The sequence below is a fragment of the Thunnus maccoyii genome, chromosome 21 (assembly GCF_910596095.1).
Source record: "Thunnus maccoyii chromosome 21, fThuMac1.1, whole genome shotgun sequence".
NCBI classification, from domain to species: domain Eukaryota; kingdom Metazoa; phylum Chordata; class Actinopteri; order Scombriformes; family Scombridae; genus Thunnus; species Thunnus maccoyii.
Window position 1 is genome coordinate 10,904,289 of NC_056553.1, and position 19,442 is coordinate 10,923,730.

General features: G+C 40.7%; 1 protein-coding gene across 3 annotated transcripts in view; it reads right to left on the minus strand.

Annotated features, from left to right (window-relative positions):
* Positions 1-5,337: 5,337 nt before the first annotated feature.
* The window catches only part of rbm33a (RNA binding motif protein 33a), a 30,143-nt gene continuing 16,038 nt past the window's right edge, over positions 5,338-19,442 (minus strand). For 2 of the 3 annotated variants that reach the window (XM_042399140.1, XM_042399139.1), the window contains exons 10-19: positions 17,624-17,685; positions 14,713-14,842; positions 13,926-14,290; positions 13,015-13,278; positions 12,475-12,780; positions 11,240-12,040; positions 9,336-9,512; positions 8,292-8,477; positions 7,782-7,870; positions 5,338-7,575 (exon numbers count right to left, since the gene is read on the minus strand). In XM_042399140.1, coding sequence (XP_042255074.1) covers positions 7,527-7,575; positions 7,782-7,870; positions 8,292-8,477; positions 9,336-9,512; positions 11,240-12,040; positions 12,475-12,780; positions 13,015-13,278; positions 13,926-14,290; positions 14,713-14,842; positions 17,624-17,685 — 2,429 coding nt within the window. In that variant the 3' untranslated portion in view covers positions 5,338-7,526. The remainder of the gene's footprint in view (positions 7,576-7,781; positions 7,871-8,291; positions 8,478-9,335; positions 9,513-11,239; positions 12,041-12,474; positions 12,781-13,014; positions 13,279-13,925; positions 14,291-14,712; positions 14,843-17,623; positions 17,686-19,442) is intronic. The other variant, XM_042399141.1, reaches the window with a different exon arrangement.

Sequence of the window (19,442 nt, forward strand, 5' to 3'; positions counted from 1 at the left end):
ATCACATGTGTTAGTCTTTAGAAATCACTATAATCCTACAATATTTTCTTACGAAGTCACAGTGTACGTAGCAGACAATAGTGAGGTTGTGCTGATGTATTTTTTGTCCTCTTTGAGATGTGATGTGGTATTGGTTGTCTTAAATTGATTACAGCATCACTTTCTCCCCCTCAGTAGCCGTGTTATTAAGTTGTACAAGGGCGACACCATGTGGCGTATCAGCGGTACTGCTGGTTGGCAGCAGCTGGAAATGCTGTAAAAAGGATTCTTCAGCAAGGAGTTGTGAATACTTTCATGTGAAATCTGACAAAACTCACAGGCACAGAGGAGCAGCAGCTGCTTTGTATGAATCAGCTAAGAAATAAATGAATATATGGCAGATTTTTGAGTTTGTAGGCTCACTTTGACTATTTAAAACGTGATCCTACTCTACATGATAGACTGAATAATTAAATAACACGGGTCTAGTAAGGAGCATAAGCACAAAGGAAGTTTAGAGAATACATTTAAATTCAAATTATGTCATGTAAAATCAATTACAACATCCCTCAAGTGATCAAACCCATCCTTCACCCAGACTTATCAAAGGTAAAAGAGGCCATTGAACCTGAGTTTCTGAACACTGTTGCAACATGAGCAGGAATTCCATTTCCTTCTCTCAGGTCGCCCACATTGTGTTTTGTTGTTGATATTGTGAGGTGGAAACTTGGTGAGGGACAAAGTGGCCCATCTCTCCCGGCACTGTGACCTTGGGTCCCTGACAGATACAAAAGCGTCCGCGCAGGGCAGCATTCCTCAGAGCAGGTAAACAGAGCCTCCTCTAATCCCTCTGGGGGCCCTCAGTCTGCTGGAGCTCAACAACGGCTTTTACAAATGTTGACATTTGCAAACATGAACAGTCTGGCATTCTGGAAAACAAAACTCGCTGTTTCTAAGAGAGTTCTGCAAATGGCAGCGCTCCTTCTTTCCAGGCGAACATTTACTCCTCTGTGGCAGCAACCAGTAGAGTGCTCAAGACCTAAGTGGTAAGTTGGAGCAAAAAAGAAAACCTTAAGGGATTCTTAATGAGCCATCACACCTTTACCACCACCTTCACTATCATTAAACTGAAAAAGAGGGCTTTACAATTTAAGACAGACTAATGAGATACATTAGTAGTTTTGAAGAAAGTGGCTAGATAAATGATACAGTACATGTATGGAAGTAAATATGGACAAATCTTGAGAAATATAAGGTATAGGCCTACTTGATTATAAAAATCTGATCAAAATACAGAGAAACAATCAGAGTTGCTAAAAGGAGTCATAATGTATGACAATTAAAACCCTTAAATTTGAATAAATTTGCAATATTTTGGAGAGTTCTCATGACCTTTCCTGTTGGTCATGGCTATGAGGAATACTTGGGGAGTGCTTAAGTTCATGAGAAGACAACATGAAATCCACAACATACAGTCTGCAACAGTTTTACATTGGTGGTTTGAGTATTATATACAGTATGAGAAGTACATTATAGTTTCCATTGACCTGAAGGTAGTCTTTTTTGATTTTAGATGACATTCCTTCAGATCAATGGTTCCCAAAATGAGGGAAGGGACACTTTGAAGTGGTCCCGAGATTAATAGGACAGGAAAAATAACTGTTAGGCTAGTTAAAATTAGATCCCTTTTGACTCTTCTTTGCTTTATTTTTCTGGTGAAATACTGGATAGTTTTACCTTGTCGGGCTTCTTACAGTCATTCAAACAATCCAAGAGGTTCATAGGAGAAAATTAATCTCTGGTTGAACTGTTTCCAACTAAAAAAGCACATTCAACCAGTGATGAGGGGTCGCAAGCAGTCACTATTTCAATTTAAGAGGTCGTAAGCCAAAAAAGGTTGGGAACCACAGCTTCAGATCACCTCTATTCCAGTAGGTATCTACTTTTGACTGTGGTTGTTTTGGTTTTAACTGCTTAAGTTTTTGGATTAGTTTCAAGTGCCAGCCACTCCATAATACACAATAAAAACACATAAATGTCACTTTTTATATCAAAAAGTTTATTTTTTTCTAGTTTATGGTATCAAATTTTCTTTTATAAAAAATATTCAATTTCTTTAAAAACAATTCCATCTCATTAGAAATATTGCACAATTTACAACATGTCAACAAATTGCACATTGATTTCTGAATTTTCCAACACAAAAAATGATTATTTCATGTCATACATAAAGTGTGAACACACATGACAGGATGGTTTGTCAACAGTTTGAGTCAAACTCAAAGTCAACTCAAGAGGTTGGATTTTCAACAGTTTGAGTCAATATTTGGCACACCATACTGTTCCAGATGAGCGAACCACTGTAGTGTCTTTTTCAAAATCCAACCAAATAATGAATGTCAAGAAGTGGGGATGACCTTTGGTGGAGTGAAAGCCATAAAGCGGCTTTAGAGTTACGTGTCTGCTCTGTGAACCCGGCTGTCGTCACAGAGATGGAAACCTCCATCCACTGGGCTAACAAACAATGGTAATCCAGGTAGGCCACCCTGCTTGATACAGAAGTCTTAAGTTCATTCAAGGAAAAGATGAGCAACTGTCAAATATATGCAAGTCGGAAGAACAGCGACAGCAGGAAAAGCAGTGACAGAGGGGAAATGTGGTGGATCCAATAGTCTGAATGCAGCAACAGCTATTTAGTGAGGGAAGTAAAGAAAAGTGAAATCTTCGTTTCCAAGGTCCGAGGCTGCGTGGCTGTAAAAGGACTGAAAGTGTTAGAGTTAAAAAGACAGGAAAATTGACAAGGCAGCATCACACCATTTTCAAGTATGCTGGGGGAAAGTTTGTTAAAAAAATGTGTTAATCATTCAGTTTTGGTGACACCTGTGGTGAGTAGTGGTCACATCAGGTGTGTTTTCACAAGAAAGATCTCATGAGTGCCATCCGAAACTCATCTGTACAGCTACAACCTCAAACAAAGTGATTATACAAGGAGCATATCAAGTGTTTTTAGAGCACAATCCAGCAACAGCATATTTTTACCAAAGCGATCTTTCTGCAAAAACACACCATCGCTACCCTTTTAATCTATAATTACAGTCTGATAAATGTAATGGACCATACCACTGGTTTTGCATGTCTTAGCTCTATACCAGTTTGTGCCTCTTATGTAATCAGTGCTTCAGCTTTTACACATACATTAGATCACATTAGAGTCAAAAATCTAAGCCACCGGTTAAAACAAATAAACAAAAAAGCGTAAGGTAATTTTGAAAATAAACATCGCTACTTTTGCAAAAAAAAAAAATCTATCTGGTGTACTGTAGAGTATACTTTAACTATTCCTTCAACCAAACTAAGAGAGCAAAAGTTTGATAAATAAATCTGATCAGATATCTTTTCTTTTTGATGATGGATTGTATGAATCTGAAAATTAAGTGAACTTTAAATGATTACATTAGAGGTACAAACTGTGGCTAGCTTTTGTGCATTAACAATAAACTGCCTGACCTAAGTTTCAGGTGTTGGAGATTTGCAAAAGAATAACCGTCAACTGCATTATCATGCAACAATAAATGAACTTAGACAAAAAATAAAATGAAGCTAATTCTCCTCAAGTTGCAACTAAAATTAACAACTGCCATGGCTGTGGGAAATGTATCTAAAAAAAACAACAATATAATTTGTGGTCAGCAACAAATTATAACCTATTTATAACCCAATATGTTGACTTGCTAAAACATGCTAAACCCTTAGTATGGTCACTTTAGAGCTGAAACTTGAAGCTAAACACACTGATGACTGCTTGTAACGCTGCTCTGTTTAAGAGGATGTGACCTAAAGAAACAGAAAGAGTGAAATGATTATTTTAGCAAGATGATTTTAGTAAGTGCTCCGATTCACCAAACAGACCTGTTGAAAAAAAAAGTTGTAAGTTAGTGTTTATAGAAAATTCTTTTGACTCAATGCCAGTATAACCATTGTGAAACTAGTCATTCACAGCCATGATGGTCTGTTATGCAAGCACAAGAAAAGCCCCATAGACAACTTTGAAATGAACTTAACTCACACAAAATAGGCCATTTTGAATTAAAATATTTGCCTATTGCAAACATATGAGGTAAGATGTTACTGCTATTAAACAGCCTAAAGAAATTACGGTGAAAAACATATCTTAAGGTTCAAGGTGCATATATGTAAGAAAATCTTAAAATTAAGGTACAAATAGATCCAATATGAATCTGTTCTGGCAGTACAAGACCAGGTGTCTTATAACAATATTACTATGACTGGCATTGTCGATACTTTTTCAAATCCACAGGATTTACCACAGCACTCAATATCAAGTGTAACGCACAACATTGAAAGACAGCAAATACACATTGTTAGGGAACAAAAACCTCTACATCAGTTCAACTCAAAACAAAAAGGAATAAAACACAAAGAAGTCAGTTTAGAACAACTGTACAACATAAACAAAGACTTGGAACCACTTAACCTCAAGTTTTACAAGGACTTAAGGAATTTACGGAGTTTCAACAGTTTCAGAAACCACATTTATCCCAAAACTTGTGGTACTTAAAGCATGTTGAGAATCTAGTGTCCTTTAATGTGCAGCTGATTTCTAAAGCTTAGTGGATTTTTCAAGTAATGGCTAATTTAAGGGAAATACCACTAAATTTACAAGTTCAGTTTACACATGCAGGCAATCACAGGGCCCAATTAGTACTTGTGAACATGAACAACTCTTTCTTAAGTCTCAAAACCAGAGAACCAAGAACTTGATCTGTGATGTCATCCAGATGCACAGCCAGAAGTTAATTTTCTCACCCTAAATAAAAGATTTTGTGGAAACCCTCCAAATTATCTTTGTAATATAGTTTGCGCTAACCCAAAAAGACATCCTGGTAAATCTGTTTAGGCTATTGTTGCATTTACATTAAATCATTACTTCACCTTTTGCATGTCCTATACTGTATATAGCTGCACATTAGTATGACATCACGGTTAAACTGGCAGGACAATATTTCTTTTGTTGACCATGAAGCAAATAATTTCAATGCCAAAATTCAGTGGCATTCCCCTTCATCTATATGAGGTAGTATTTCCTGCCATATAATCACTAGTGTCAGCAATTCTAAAACATTAACTAGAATAAATCCTTAAAAAAATGTGAATTAGGCACAAGGTGTTTAAGAATTGTGTATAAAGTATAAAGCATGTACTTCAACGTGAGTACCCAGGACCTTATAAAATACATAAAAAGTATAAATTAATAAAACGTGGCTCAAATAATAAAAGAGACCTCATCGTAAACGCAACAGACACATGGACATCACACAAAACCACACATCTTTGGGCTAAGGTTTAACCGGCTTCACATACCTGCATGTTCACGGTATATTGGCCATGTTTTTATTGTTTTCTTGTTTTCCCTTAAACTTTTTTGTCAAATGTCTTATAAACAGAAATGTGGTCCAGTCATTTTTCTTTTTGGCTCGAAATTAGAAACAAAAACACTTGTAAAATGATTTATGTCTGGACACATCAGCATATCCTTACATATAAAAATGTTTTAACTTGATACAACATGAGTAAAGAATAACTCAAAAAAAAAAAGTTAACAGGATAAATATTGAGTGAAAGTTCTGGTCTACTTATGTACATGATCACGACACATAATGGTTGCCCCCTCACCTTCCTATTAATGATGAAAGCCAAATTCACTTCTGAGCTTGAGTTATTAGCAAACACAGATAAACGATGTTCGTTTTTGACAAATTTTAATCCTGGAACAGGCAAAACTATTGTGTGATAAGTAAAAAAAAAAAAAAAAAAAAAAAAAAAAAAAAATCAATCATGTAATTAATGATGGAAAAATTAAATGAGCATATCTTGCTGTATTTAGTCTGATGATGTCTAATGGAATCAAACTGAAAGCCAAACAGACATTTATTATTTAGAGAATTCAAGGTTTTCACTAATGTGGTTGCAGTTCCCAAACAAGGGCACATGCTCTGAGAAATTTAAAATAAAGTGATGCATTAGAGATTGTTCAAGTGCCTGTAGTTACCACTTCCCATACATCTTTTAAAAAAGGTGACTTTTTGTGTCTTGAACAGCCCAAACTTTACAGAGGATGTATTATTAATAATAATGAGGGGAATTTGACATTAAACATTATGGGGGTTTACTTTTCTGTTTCAGCCAAACATCTATAGTACGAGCTCAGTGCGAAGGCAAGTTGTTCAAAGTGCTATTCCAGATACACTATGCAGTTCAGTGATCAGACACCAAATTACCAATTGATAGTTGCACAGACTTGGACCAATTATACCAGTTTCAGAAAGGAGTAAGCAAAATGTATATCTTAGTAAAAATTTACAGAAATGTGTGTATTCTGTGGAGAATTGTAAGCAGTTCTCTTGGATCTACCAAATAAGACAAGTATTAAATTCCCAACAATATACGTTGAAGTTGTCATCATAAAAACTCTCTCTCTCAAAAAAAAGTACATTTGCACTCCCTCAAAGCACACTCGCCACAGACTAGAAATCTAAATCCGTGACTACTCCATAATAGGACAAACAACTAAAATATACATCAAAAAGGTATGAAAGATCTTTCCAAAAATGCATTCCAGGTATCAGTTAAAAGACCTACTAACATTTAGAAAAATTGGCCATCTCAAATGAACGAACCTAAAAATGAGAGAGGTGATCTGAACAATCTGATCGAGAGGCAGAACTGAAACCAAAAAGCACCACTGAATCTACACAATACAGTCGCAGCATTTACCATTCCCAAAACCGCTGGGAATTCAGGAAAACCATATCCTGTTGCGTCCTATGACAATATGAGTTAAATCATTATATACAACCAGGCCTCCTCTGTGCTTGTATACATGTTCTCCACTAGGCAGTGCCATTTACCCACAAACAGCTTGGAGACTTAACTCTACCTGAAAGCTGTCTTGGGTTGGAAAAAAATGAAGCTCCAATAGTGATGAAATACTGCCATCTACAGAGAAGAAGAAACACTGCTATATGAATATACTGGCCACAATCTTCCACAACCATTCCCTGTATCTGAAACAAACAGCGAACCACGAATATTAAAAAAATACCAGTGATCAGAATAACATAGTTCAACTGTCCTTTTTTGTTTGTTGTAATGACTCTTATTGAGGGGGGGAGCAACCATTATCCCATGATAAGCACTACTTAGTGTCCATGTAAAATGCACAAAAACATTCTTCACAAACTACATCAAAGTAGGATTAACTGTTCAGTGTCTCTCCAGTGCCATTTTACAACAAAGGACAATGGTAGACAAAGTCAAACACAGGCATGCTCGCAGCTAACGTCTTTGTGTTCATTGTTCCGAGTTGACAGGAGATGAACGATGCTTCTGTGCAGACACGATGACTGTGATTGACCCCAGAGGGTTGAAGAAATATTCCTGCGGTAGGTTGGAGCTGTACATGAGAGGCTCCCACATCAGGAGACAGCAACTTCTTGTAACAGGACTCCCTCGCTTTATTGTGCTCCTCATCCATCAATCAGCGACACATCAATGTGGGACAAATCAATCATGTGCCTGTGTGGTAATTGTAATAATAAAGTTTCAACCTCTATCTCAGGGGGTTGAGATACTAATGAACACTTATGCTGTACTTTGTACAAAATGTACAAAAGCAAAATTCCAAGACCATCACATTGGGGAAATGTAAAAGGGCTACTACTGTATGTAATTATTTAACTGGCATGTCTATTAAGATGAAAGGAAGAAGATATATTGATTACCTATGGAAGCTCATTTGAAAACTCGCTGCATGCTGGGGACTGGAAAAGGTGGCGACTGCTTTCCTCTGCTGAGGCATCATTTTGAACATCTGCAATACACAGAAATAGAAAAGGACAAATTGGATATAACTTGATGCTCCTCTCACCCACAAGAGGGAGTGAGGGTGGTGAAGAGAAACTGATTCTTTCATTCACTTTCTCTACCTACCCAATCACTACAACAGAGGGCGCTATGGGATCACACTGAGAAAATATCATTACTGCCACTCTAGCTGGTACAAATAAACATCTATTTCATCTAGTTCTCATCAAGAGGTACATATCTTAAATATAAAAATGACATCTAAGAGCAAATGGCAGTGCTTACAGCTTTAACTTCTAAGTAACTGTGAAGAATTTTACTCAATACAATACCATTAATACAAAATGGGTGCCTTACAAACAAATCTAGTCTAAATTACGATAAATCTGCACTCCTACGAGTCAAGCAGAAATACAGCTGGTACCTACCTCTATGGGGCCGATGGATCTCAGAAGGTTCTTCAGCTGAACATCGGTTGTGGATGAGGAGAGGCCCTCTATGGACACCGTACAGTGTTCACTCTCTGCACCTCTTTGGCTTTGTCTGGTGGACATCGGACGTCCTCGACCCATCTGACCACCCCCTCTACCTCGGCCCCGGCCCGACACAACCACCTACACCAACACCAGGTGTGAGAAAAATTTCCCACGAGGGAAAAAATACGGGGAATGAGTGAGAGAGAAACGGCGAAAATACAAACTGAACCTTTCACTGCTTACACAGGCATGTTGATGTTTTAATTCTGCATTTAACTGTGTAGAGAGGAGCTATAGTGTTTCTCAGCACAAAGGAAATTTCAAAAACGCCATGCGTTTCCCCCTTGCACCTCTCACACATACCAGGCTTTCACATGATTGACTTATCATATTTCTACATAGAACATCAACGTCAGAACATGATGCATGTGGCATGGCATATCTTCATATGAGCCCGTGAGTGAGAGGTATGTTTCTTCAGCAGCAGAGGAAGAGGAGGAGGAGGAGGGAGAGACCCCAAAAAGAGAGGAGAGGAGGTAGTGGGAGTGTGGGAGTGTGTGTGTGTGTGTGTGTGTGTGTGTGTGTGTGTTGGAGGCGGGGGAACATAAAGGGAGAGGAGCCATGCAAGCGTTATGGTGGCTGCCTTACCCTGTCAGCATCAGTGAGTATAGTAACTGTGACAGCAGCCTGGTGGTGACAGGCGTGCAGAGAGGCCAGGGGACCTTGTGTAGCCCCCCGTGTTACACTGCTTTCAGCTTGTCAATACTACTGCACCTGGCATACTGTCCTGTCTTATTACCTCTACTGCTCGATTGGTATGTCTACTGAATGCCAGGGTAGTGCCAGCGGCACACGACAACTTTACAGGAGACATTTCAGCTTCTTTTATTTCAGAACTGCCATTAGCCCACATTCTGTACTTGTAATATATATATTTTAGGTGAAATGGTTGCTGGTGTCTGCAGCCAAGAAGGTAAGCTCTCATTCATTACATACCCTGTTTTGCTGGGGGTTGCCCATGCCCCCTCGGCTAGCCTGCGGTGTTCCGCCTGGTCCCTGTGGCTGCTGTCCTGCCATGGTAACCTTCCTTTGGACGCCCTGGTTGAGTGGGGTTGCCGACCAGGTGCCTTGTTGCTGCACTGGGACACCCATCGCCTCAGGCCCCTTTCCAGCCTGGATGGGAATGATAGAGGGCAACACTAATTTAGCACCTCTAAAAAATTCCAGCCTTTATCTCCATTTGCAGGCGTCACAAACTGCTGCTCACATTAAGCATTTAGGCAAAGTGTCAAGTTTGTGGACAACAGAGAGAAATGCAAGGCCATATCTACAATGAAAACTGAAAATGTGCCAGCACTGGGGCTGGATCCCTATCAGAGAGGCTGTGGAGAATAGATCAACCCAACAAGGTGATGGTCTCATTATCAAATAAAGTCACAGCTCAACTCTGTTGACATGCGGGGAGGAATTGAAGGTCGTCTCTTCCCCGACTCTGCGGAGAGATGTGACAGATCAATACAGGGGAAGAAAAGAGACGATATCTCTGACCTGTCCCCAGTTGAGAGTAAATGGATTAATCCCTCCTATAGAAATCACAGCTCCTGATTGCACCCATCAAATGCTAAGCTGCATTACACTGGAACGACGGCAGCTCGATGTGTACCCCATCCCCCTTACACCCCCCTCCTCCCAAGCTTTTGTGTCTTGCGCTGCTTTGTATTATCCCTGATGAAAATATAATTTGCCTCTTATCTGTGTGCCTAAGCCATACAAATCCAAATCCTCAAAAGTGGCAACTTTCTTACACAGGTATTATGTTGCCCCCCTTCAACCAAGAAAGATTAATTACAAGGGTCTTGGATTGGCATTCTTTTGTTGCCTCGCACCTGAGAGATGGGTTGATGGCAAAAAGCAACTGAGGGATGACAGAGAGAAAGAGAGAGAGACAGAAAAAAAAGGAGAGAGCAGATAACATTGTCAAGCTCCCGTTGATGACAGCAGAACAATGTGGAAGAGGGAGCATCTAGAGAATCTTCTTTTCACCACGGCTATAGGCCTTTGCTGTTTCTTTCTGCTTCCATCTCTCTTTCTCCACCTCACATCCCACTCCCCTTTTTTTTCCTCCAAGATGCGGCACATCAGATAGCTCTGCGCAGGTTTCCATTAACGCACTGACACCCAGTTATCTTCATCTGCAGCCAGCCAGCGATTTTGGCTCTGCAGCTTGATCCTCTGGGATGGAGTCAGAAAGCGGCTTATTTCAAATACTATCACATCTCACCAACATGCCTCATCAATGACAAGTACGAATGTTTAACATGCATGCCTTTGTGTTTTTTTCAATAAAGATTAATGTGTAATTAAGGCCACAGCAGTAACTTATCAAGTGAGTATAGAATAGCTGGCAGTGGTAATTCTGGACTTTGTTGGTGTTACTGTCATTCTTGATTTACCCTCTCCGAGGCCTTTATCTATAAAAGAATACTCTTCTGCCCTTAAAAGAGGATATCAACCTTTAAGAGCAGTGATGAGGTGTCCCCAACTCTACAGATAAATGTCATACTCTTCTCTTTAATGCCTACGGCCTTTCTTTGTTCTAAAGGTAAAACGTACGTTAAGGCATTGTGGCTTAAATATCAGTTGCCGAAGCTTAAGAGAGGAAACTCTTAACAGATCAATTTTGCCAAAATGACACAGACATCACCTTGTCATTCCCATAGGTTAGATTTCTTTTAGGTTACAAAATAGACAGTGTGAGGGCACTCAGTGGCATTTAAAACTATTTCATTTCAAAACTATATCATTTCCCTTGTGGGTAAAAATCAGTTGTAGGGGATCAAATAAATGTCGGACAAAAACACAAAAGAAGGTGTCAGATAGAAATGAAACCATATGCTCACCGCTCCTGAAAGTTTGACGACTCTGACTTTTTGTGGCACCTGCTGGCCTTCACTGCCACAATTCTTTGCCCGCTGCATTACAGTTCTTTTAGCCCCAGGTTTCGGTCCTTGAGTCTGGCCAGGGCCCACTGAGGAAGTTACAGGTATGTTCTTTTGGGGGACCTGAGTAGACTGGATCTGAGCGCCAGGTCTGTTTACGTTCTGCAGAGCACTGTTCCTTCGTGGTAGTGGCTGCTGCTGCTGCTGCTGCTGCTGCTGCTGCTGCTGATTTTGTTGGGGTGGCTTCCACTGCTGGTCAGGACCAGGCCCGGGAGTCTGTTGCTGCTGGTTATTACCCTTTACCATCTGCAGGCGTGTCTTGACATTGGGACGTGGTGTAGGGGTCTGAGCAGCCCCGTTGGGAGAAATGGGGATGCCTTGATTAGGATTTTTTAATGACTGATTTAACGATTGTTGTGTTCTCTGAGAAAACTGTCTCTGCTGTTGTGGCTGTAGTTGTTGCTGCTGCTGCTGCTGTGGCTGTTTTTGTTCTTGCTGCTGTGGTGGTTGTGGGTGTTGTTGTTGTTGTACAACGGGGTGTGGTGTTTGTTGATTTTGTTGTACGGATGGATTCTGTGAAGGAGCTGGGCCTTGGTTTGGAGTATTTGTCTGGGAGTTGATCCTGTCTAACAGCTCCTTCTTCCTGACGCCAGCTTGCATCTGCCGTCTCATCTCCTTCCTCTTCAGGATCTCCTCTCTCAGACGCTTCTGCTCCTCGATCTTCAGACGGTACTGACGCATATCCTCGTCCTCATCAGGGTCCTGTGGCACAAAACACAAGCTGACAATATCACTGCCTGTCTCTACTGACTGGAGGGGGGGGCCGTGTGTGAGCGTGAGTCCTATTTGAACCATATTACTTGGCGTGACACTCAGATGTAATCAAAGTCAAAACCCAAGAGAAGAATGCAATAGTATTGATCTGTTCTTTCCAATTGAATGAGGCTGCTGTCATTAACAAATCTTATTATTGGGTTTTTAATAAATGGGCGTCCCTCTCAGCACACTAACAAGCCCGACTGAGTGTACAATTTCTGGGTCATTGAATATAGCAGGGAAAAAATATTCAAGATTTAAAGTACCATTTCAGAGGAATTACACACATTTATCTGAAATAATTTGTGCATTATGTCAGCAAACTGAATATTTTTCAAGTCCTTTGTTGTTGTTTTTTTTCCAAGTGTTAAAAAGCTGACCTGTGGTGCCTCGCTGGACGGTGTGCTTGGGATTTCCTTGCGAACCACTGTCCTGCCTGCTCCCCCAGGCTGTGAAGCAGTCTTGGCAGCAACTTGGCCTCTTCCTCTGCCACCGTCAAACACCGGCTGAGTGTTCTGCACGGGACGCACCCCCTGTGTTGCCTTGGCAACAGGCCTGACGTTGGCGGCAGGGGAGGCGGCGGGGCGGGCACTGTTCATGGTTGTGTTGCCAGGTGCTACGGGAAGCTCCCGTAGATTGCTGTTGCGCTGAGGAAGGATCTGCATTTGCTTGGAAACAGGTGTGTTCTGAAGAAAGGGTAAAATATAAACATTTCAGATTGTGTTTACACTCAATCTTACCTTTAATATATATTTTGTTCTATTCATTTTGCATAAAAGCTTTGTTTTGTTTACTGAGGAATGATGCTGATAGAATAAGGTATAGTATTTAGAATCAGACAGTGAAAATAAGCGCCCTGTTCCAGCCGCCTTCAATCAGTTTGAGAAGAAAATAGATGAGCTAATATGTTAATGTCTTACCATCCTTTGCCTGTTGGACATGTTGCGCTGTTGGGGGTTCTGAGGGCGGGGAGTCATCTGCCTGGGGCTACCATGCGCCTGCTGTTGATGGAAGGGATTCTGCCCATGGTGCATCATGGGGCGAGGCTCATTGAGATTTAGCTGTTGCTGCTGATGATGGGATAACTCCTGCCTATGATGTTGCTGCTGCTGGTGCATAGGCTGATGGGATGGCATGGGGTCATGATGCGGAAGCTGGGAGACGGGAGGGCCATGCATTAAGCCCTGGAATCAGAGAAAGAACACAAACTACAACATGAGAAAACCAGGTGAATCAGAACTTACTGTCACATATAAAACTAGATATCTATGTGCTTCCTATTTCATTTTTAACTTAAACAGCTTTTGTTCTTATAAATGCTTTTCTTTACATTTAGAAAATGCTCTGCATGTAATTAAGCTCCAATTGGTGTCCTCATGTATACACGTAGTAGTACTACAATAGTGATTTGATCACTAGAGGGAGCTCTTGTCCATGTCTCATAACAAAATGTAGAGGTGCCAAACAGACATGAGTCTTTTTCCTTAACGCCTCACTAGCAGTTAATATGATAACTAGTCTAGTCTATTCATGTGTACAGTACTCTAGTGTAGTCATTGCTCTTGCCACAACATTTTAACAATATAGAGCAAAGCAAATGAAATTCATAAATCCATCACAGAGAAAGCATGTGAATTGTTTGCCAGGCAGCTTTACAAGAATTGTAACAGGCAGGATTGAAGATGCTAAAAAAAAAAAAGATCAAATTAACATATTTACCAAGCAAATTCAAGAACAATACAGGAAGAAATAAAGAAACAGCTGACACTATTTATGTGCAACAAACAGACACAAATACACAGACACCTATTGGTTATAAAAAATCACTTACTCTTAGTCGTACCTGCATCCCAAACTGGACTTGTGGAGGATGGAAAAGGTTCCCCTGCTGGCCAAACGGCTGACGAGGGCCCATGAAGGGCCGGGGCTGGTTGGGGGGGCCACCTTGTTGATTCATGCCGACCATTCCCTGGTGACCTTGGTGGTGAGGGAGGTTGGGTCTTGGAGGTTCTCTTGGAAATAGTCCTAGTGGGCCCTGGCCCGGCTGGTTGAAGGCTGGTCCTGGTGGGCCGAAGCCCATTTGGCCCTGGCCGGGCAGCTGCTGCTGGTGTAGGTTGTTGCCGCTGTTCATCAGAGGGCTGGGGCCCTGGTGATCAAACATGTGCTGCCCTGGAAACCGTGTTGACTCTGTGTGCTCTGTGCCCACAAGAGAAGACCAAACAACAACAACACAACAGAGATGTCAATTTTTCGCCTTGTGAGCCAATTTCAATACATCAGTAACTCCCTCTCCAGATGTATAGTGTTATGGCAAGGGAAATGAAAACAGACAACTCTATCAAGGTGAAAGGGTAAACAACTGAGTGGGATGTATTTCTATTTAAGTCAGCGTTAATACCGGGAATTACAAATCAGAAATGTATATGTTTAATGCAGTTTTCCACAGCTCATTCAGATGTATATATACACACATGCATATAACATGAGTGTTGCTAATAGAGCAGCACCAGAAAGCTAGCAGCATACCCTGTAGGTATACTGCCAGAGGTGATGTCGAATAGGGTTAAATATGCTAAGAGAGCTTTGTAACCCTCGTCAAGGCTGGGTGTGGAACTCACCTCCCATAAAGAGGGGCTCTCTGTCCTGGGGGCCTTGAGGTGGCTGGTTCCTAAAGGGCTCCATGTGATGAGGGGGCCGCTGGGGCTGACCAAAATTACCTGGCATGTGTTGATGGAAGTCTCCCGGTCCCTGGGAAAACACAAAACTCATGAATTATAGGCCATACTGGGAGCTCAATAATCACAAACAAATTAAACTAATGAAAAATGGGAATTTGTTGTGGAGCACTGCATCGGGCAGGGAGGGCTTGTAATTGAAGGGCTAGGGTCATTAAATAGACACAGAATCTTGACTTGTAAACATCAACATGCATGCCAATATTAAAGAAACCCTTCAGCATGAATTTGTGAGCAAACCTGCATTAATGCTACTTGGGGCTTTGTTGATAAACCTTCTAAAAGTCCGTCTCTAACAAGGAAAGGGTATTTCAGGAGGGGATAAGTGCCCTCATCTTTGTTTCAACCACTTCGTATGTTAGACAGCTTTCTACTCATTGCATGCATGCTACTCCTCATCTATCTTCCAAGGAAAACTAGATAACAACCCTTTAATCCCTCCTTGGAATTCGAATCCCCCTCATAACTGTCTCCTATATTCTTTTAAACATCCATCTCTGTTGAAAAATTAACCTGCTATTCAACACGTGGCACTTCCACAAATGGGCTCCTTGCCTCCTCCAAGCCTATTGTAAATTACTTAAGATGCTATCAAGGCTTAATCCATCTTTATTCCACTGCTGTGTGGCGGTATTTAGAGAGGAGAGGTGTTAGAACGCTAGAAGGCCAGAGTCCCAAAAACGTGCTTAACAGAAAGTTAATCAAAGGGGCTTACAAAGACAGGGTATCACAATGGGGGCACTATCATACTGTTCTAAAAGGTCAGACAGGCAGGTTTTTCACAATGAGGACTCCGGTGTCCATATAATACCTCTCAAATAACACTGCTCATCCTCTCACTTCTAATCCCTGATAAACAGGCAATGGGTTGTTCAATATGTAACTGATGCTGAGCCAGTGAAGGGATAACCAAGGTAAATATAATGAAGAGCGGTCAAACGTCAAAGTATTTAATGAAGAATGGAGATTTGAGTTTAAAGAGATGTTGTTGACAAGAGATAACAGTTAATGAGCTGTGATTGATTCAAATGTTCGTCATGGAGGCATTTTGTGTTAATGCACCAAGATATGGACTTCTAGTATAGCGCACACTGACAACATTTTCAAATCGTGGGGTCAATGGTGAAGCTTGAATGATAAATCGATCATCAGAAAATTAAACAGCAACAATGTCGGTAATTTTTAAGCAAAAATGCCCCCCCCCACCAAAATCACTGATTTCAGCTTGTTAAATGTGAATATTTACTGGTTTTCATAGTCTTTTGTAATAGATAACTGAATATTTTGGGGTTTTGAACAGTTGGTCAGACAAAACAATGGGCTCTGTAAAATTGTGATTGTCATTTTTCACTATTTGATTATTATTTTATCAACCAATCGCTTGATCGAGAAAAATAATTAGCAGAACACTCGATAAATGAAAATAATCATTAGTTGTAGCCGCCGTTGGTATATTTTGTGGTTAAACGGAATATCATTATCTAAACTGATGAAATATTCTAATAACTGTAATTGCCGCTGAGATTAATATTTCAAAACCAGTCTCCACCAGCAAAAATTTAATGCAATAGTACTAGAGGCTATGACCCCCCATTCGCCTGGTCTTTTAACAATTAAATTTGATGGGATGATAATGTATGATAATCACGAGTAATCAGGTGCCCAGTGGTAAATGGAATGTTGCCGGCTGGTATGTCACCTGCATTTCAAATTGTGTCCTTGGCAACGGCAGCCTAAATGCAATTGACAGCTGGGGAATCCAACACTATGCTGATCATCAACCCAGTTGTCTGCATACCCTTCCAACCCCACCTCCACTGTCTGATAGGAGGCAAAATAGCTTCCCGCTGCCATGCTATCAATATCTAGCACAATCACAGACAGCGGGGAAGAGGAATTGCTAAATAATAAAGAAGTAAATAAAAATATTGGGGGGTTTTTTGTTCGTTTTTTTTTTTTGGACAAAGATGGACTCTTATGTGAAAGCCTGGCTCGTTTGGCAGCAGGGTTGTGAATCCACATGAATGCAATTGGATGCAGCTATTTTCCGATGCCTAATTTGCATAAATCCATATAAAATGCACTTTCCAGGAAGATGTCAGTCAGTACCAGTGCCACCTGATGCCTGGGCATCATTAACTAAAGGATGGAGTAAGTTAAGGCACTTTGGCTGACTTGCTAGCGAGCCATTTCCCTCCATACAGTAATTACTTTAAAGGCATTTCTGTCATCTCTTGGATGGGTTCTTTGTGAGTGAAATAAAGGACCTTTTCTTATAGGAAATCACTGACTTAAGATCCCTTTTCTCTGACGTGAAATTCAGCTTTCGAAATATATGGTGCAAAAAGGCATGAGCCTCACCCCCAACCCCATGAAACTACCACCACGTTTCATTAACTCAAATATCATTCCAAAAAAAAAAAGGTCTCTTTGCCTTTGGGACACAAACTTGTGGAAAGTGATTTTTAACTGGCAGTATATCCTGGTTTCACAATTCCATTATGTGCGAAGCTGGCTAGTCTGAGCCCCAGCCCATCCATGAAGAGTTGCTAACTAAGTCCCGTCACTGCAGCCCCGACCTCCAAAAGTCTACTGCCTAAAGCCCCTATCACGCATTTCCAGTTGTGCAGCCAGGCTCGTATCAGTGTTTACAGATTTGCTTTAACAGTATTTGGCCAGGGCAGGCAGTCTAATTGCCATAATGATATTGCTCTCACAAAAAAAAGGACGCCAACCGTGTGGAGAGGGAGAGAAAGTGAGGTGAAAGGGAAGGAGAGGAGCAGCTGCTACTCACAGGGAACCTCTGAGGACCCACAGCAGGTCTGGGCTGGCTCTGAGCAGGAGGCATCAAGGGCACTGCAATGAGAGAGAGAGAGAGAAAGAGAGAGAGAGAGAGAGAGAGAGCAAAAGAAAGGGGTGTGTGTGGAGGGGGGAGGGGGAGAAAATTAAAATGAGGGGCAGTCGGCAGAGAGAGGATGGTGATAGTAGAAAGGGAGGGGACCATAAGACACCTCCATGCTAAAGGCTGTTACACAGGCATACATGTTACATGTTATCTCTGAGTTGTTCCTCACATCTTTACATAGCTTGGCGCAGACCAGGGAGCTTAAGGAAATATTAAATACATGAGGATAAATTGCCAAATTCAACAAATAAAAATGAATAAGACATTCGCTGTTTGACAACCTTTGGCACAAAGCAATTTAATAAAATGGATTTTAATATTGCTGGCATCAACATAAGGGTTACTGTAATTGTCAATTTGTGCAAATGGAAAACATTAAATTGGAATCTATCACTTAAAATAAATATGTAAATAAATAAAAAATACAGACATATATATATATATATATATATATATATATATATATATATATATATATATATATATATATATATATATATATATATATATATATATATATAAACACGTGCACACACACATAATCATAACCAGAGGCGATCCCTGATCTTCCAGAACACGTCTTCCTCTCAGGAGCAAAACCCTAACCCCCACATGTGCACTTGCTCACAGTGACACACACACACACTCACACACACACACACACACAATAACATGCTTTGCAAACAAAATTTCAATCTTGGCCTGGACAGACAGGCCAGATAAACCCATCTCAGGGAATGAAATGGTGATGCCGCCAGAAAAAAAAAAAAAGGAGAATAAACCCATTACTGGCTGAGAGAGCTATTCACTTGTCATTCAACCAAACAAGAAAATGGCATTCTAATCCCGACACCTTTCAGGACAGTGTAAGGATGACTACTAGCCAAAACGACATCATGAACCACATCCTATTGCTGGTGAAGTAGGGCTGCACGATTCTGGATGAATAAAAATTACAATTTTCACACAGATTAAAGGGAAACTTCTGTATTTTTTTCAACCTGGACCCCATTTTCCCCATCATTTTGGGTCTAAGTGACTAATGGGAACAAAAATGTTTGAAACTGGTCGAGTATTGAGCGACACATGCTGAAATGTGATCCATGGGGGCAATTGCGTCCTTCAAAGTATATCCTCTAAAAGTGCTTGTTTTTGCCACGGACAGGCTCAGATTGTTATTATAAGTGTCTGACAATAAAAGTAAACACAGGAACTAGCCGCATGTAGAAGCATTATGGCTAACTGCATAGGGAACTATATCCGGTACACCTTACTGGCTAACTGACCACGCAGATATTCATCCACATGATTTGTTTACATATATGAGGCTGACTTTCATCACGGTTAAATTGTAATGGAACTAAAAAAAAGTGCAATGACGGATTACCCCGTAGACTGTTAAGAGGATGATTGTGAGTCATTTCACTTTGACTGGCCAACTGTATTTATTTGAGCCGGAATATAGAGAGGAGATAAAACAAATGAAAGAGGAAAAATGAAGAATGGAGGCAGAAGGCAACAAGACCGTCAGGAAAGACGACGTAAAGTAACCGTCACCTCAGATGAACTGCTGGTGTTCCTGCAGTCACTGTTCTCAAGAGAAAAACTTTTTTCTGCAGACCTGTTGCTGCCAGACTCTAGAAAATCTAGAAAATGTCCACGGATGAGTAATTACCGTAAATATTACAAATGGATTTACAGCATTTAT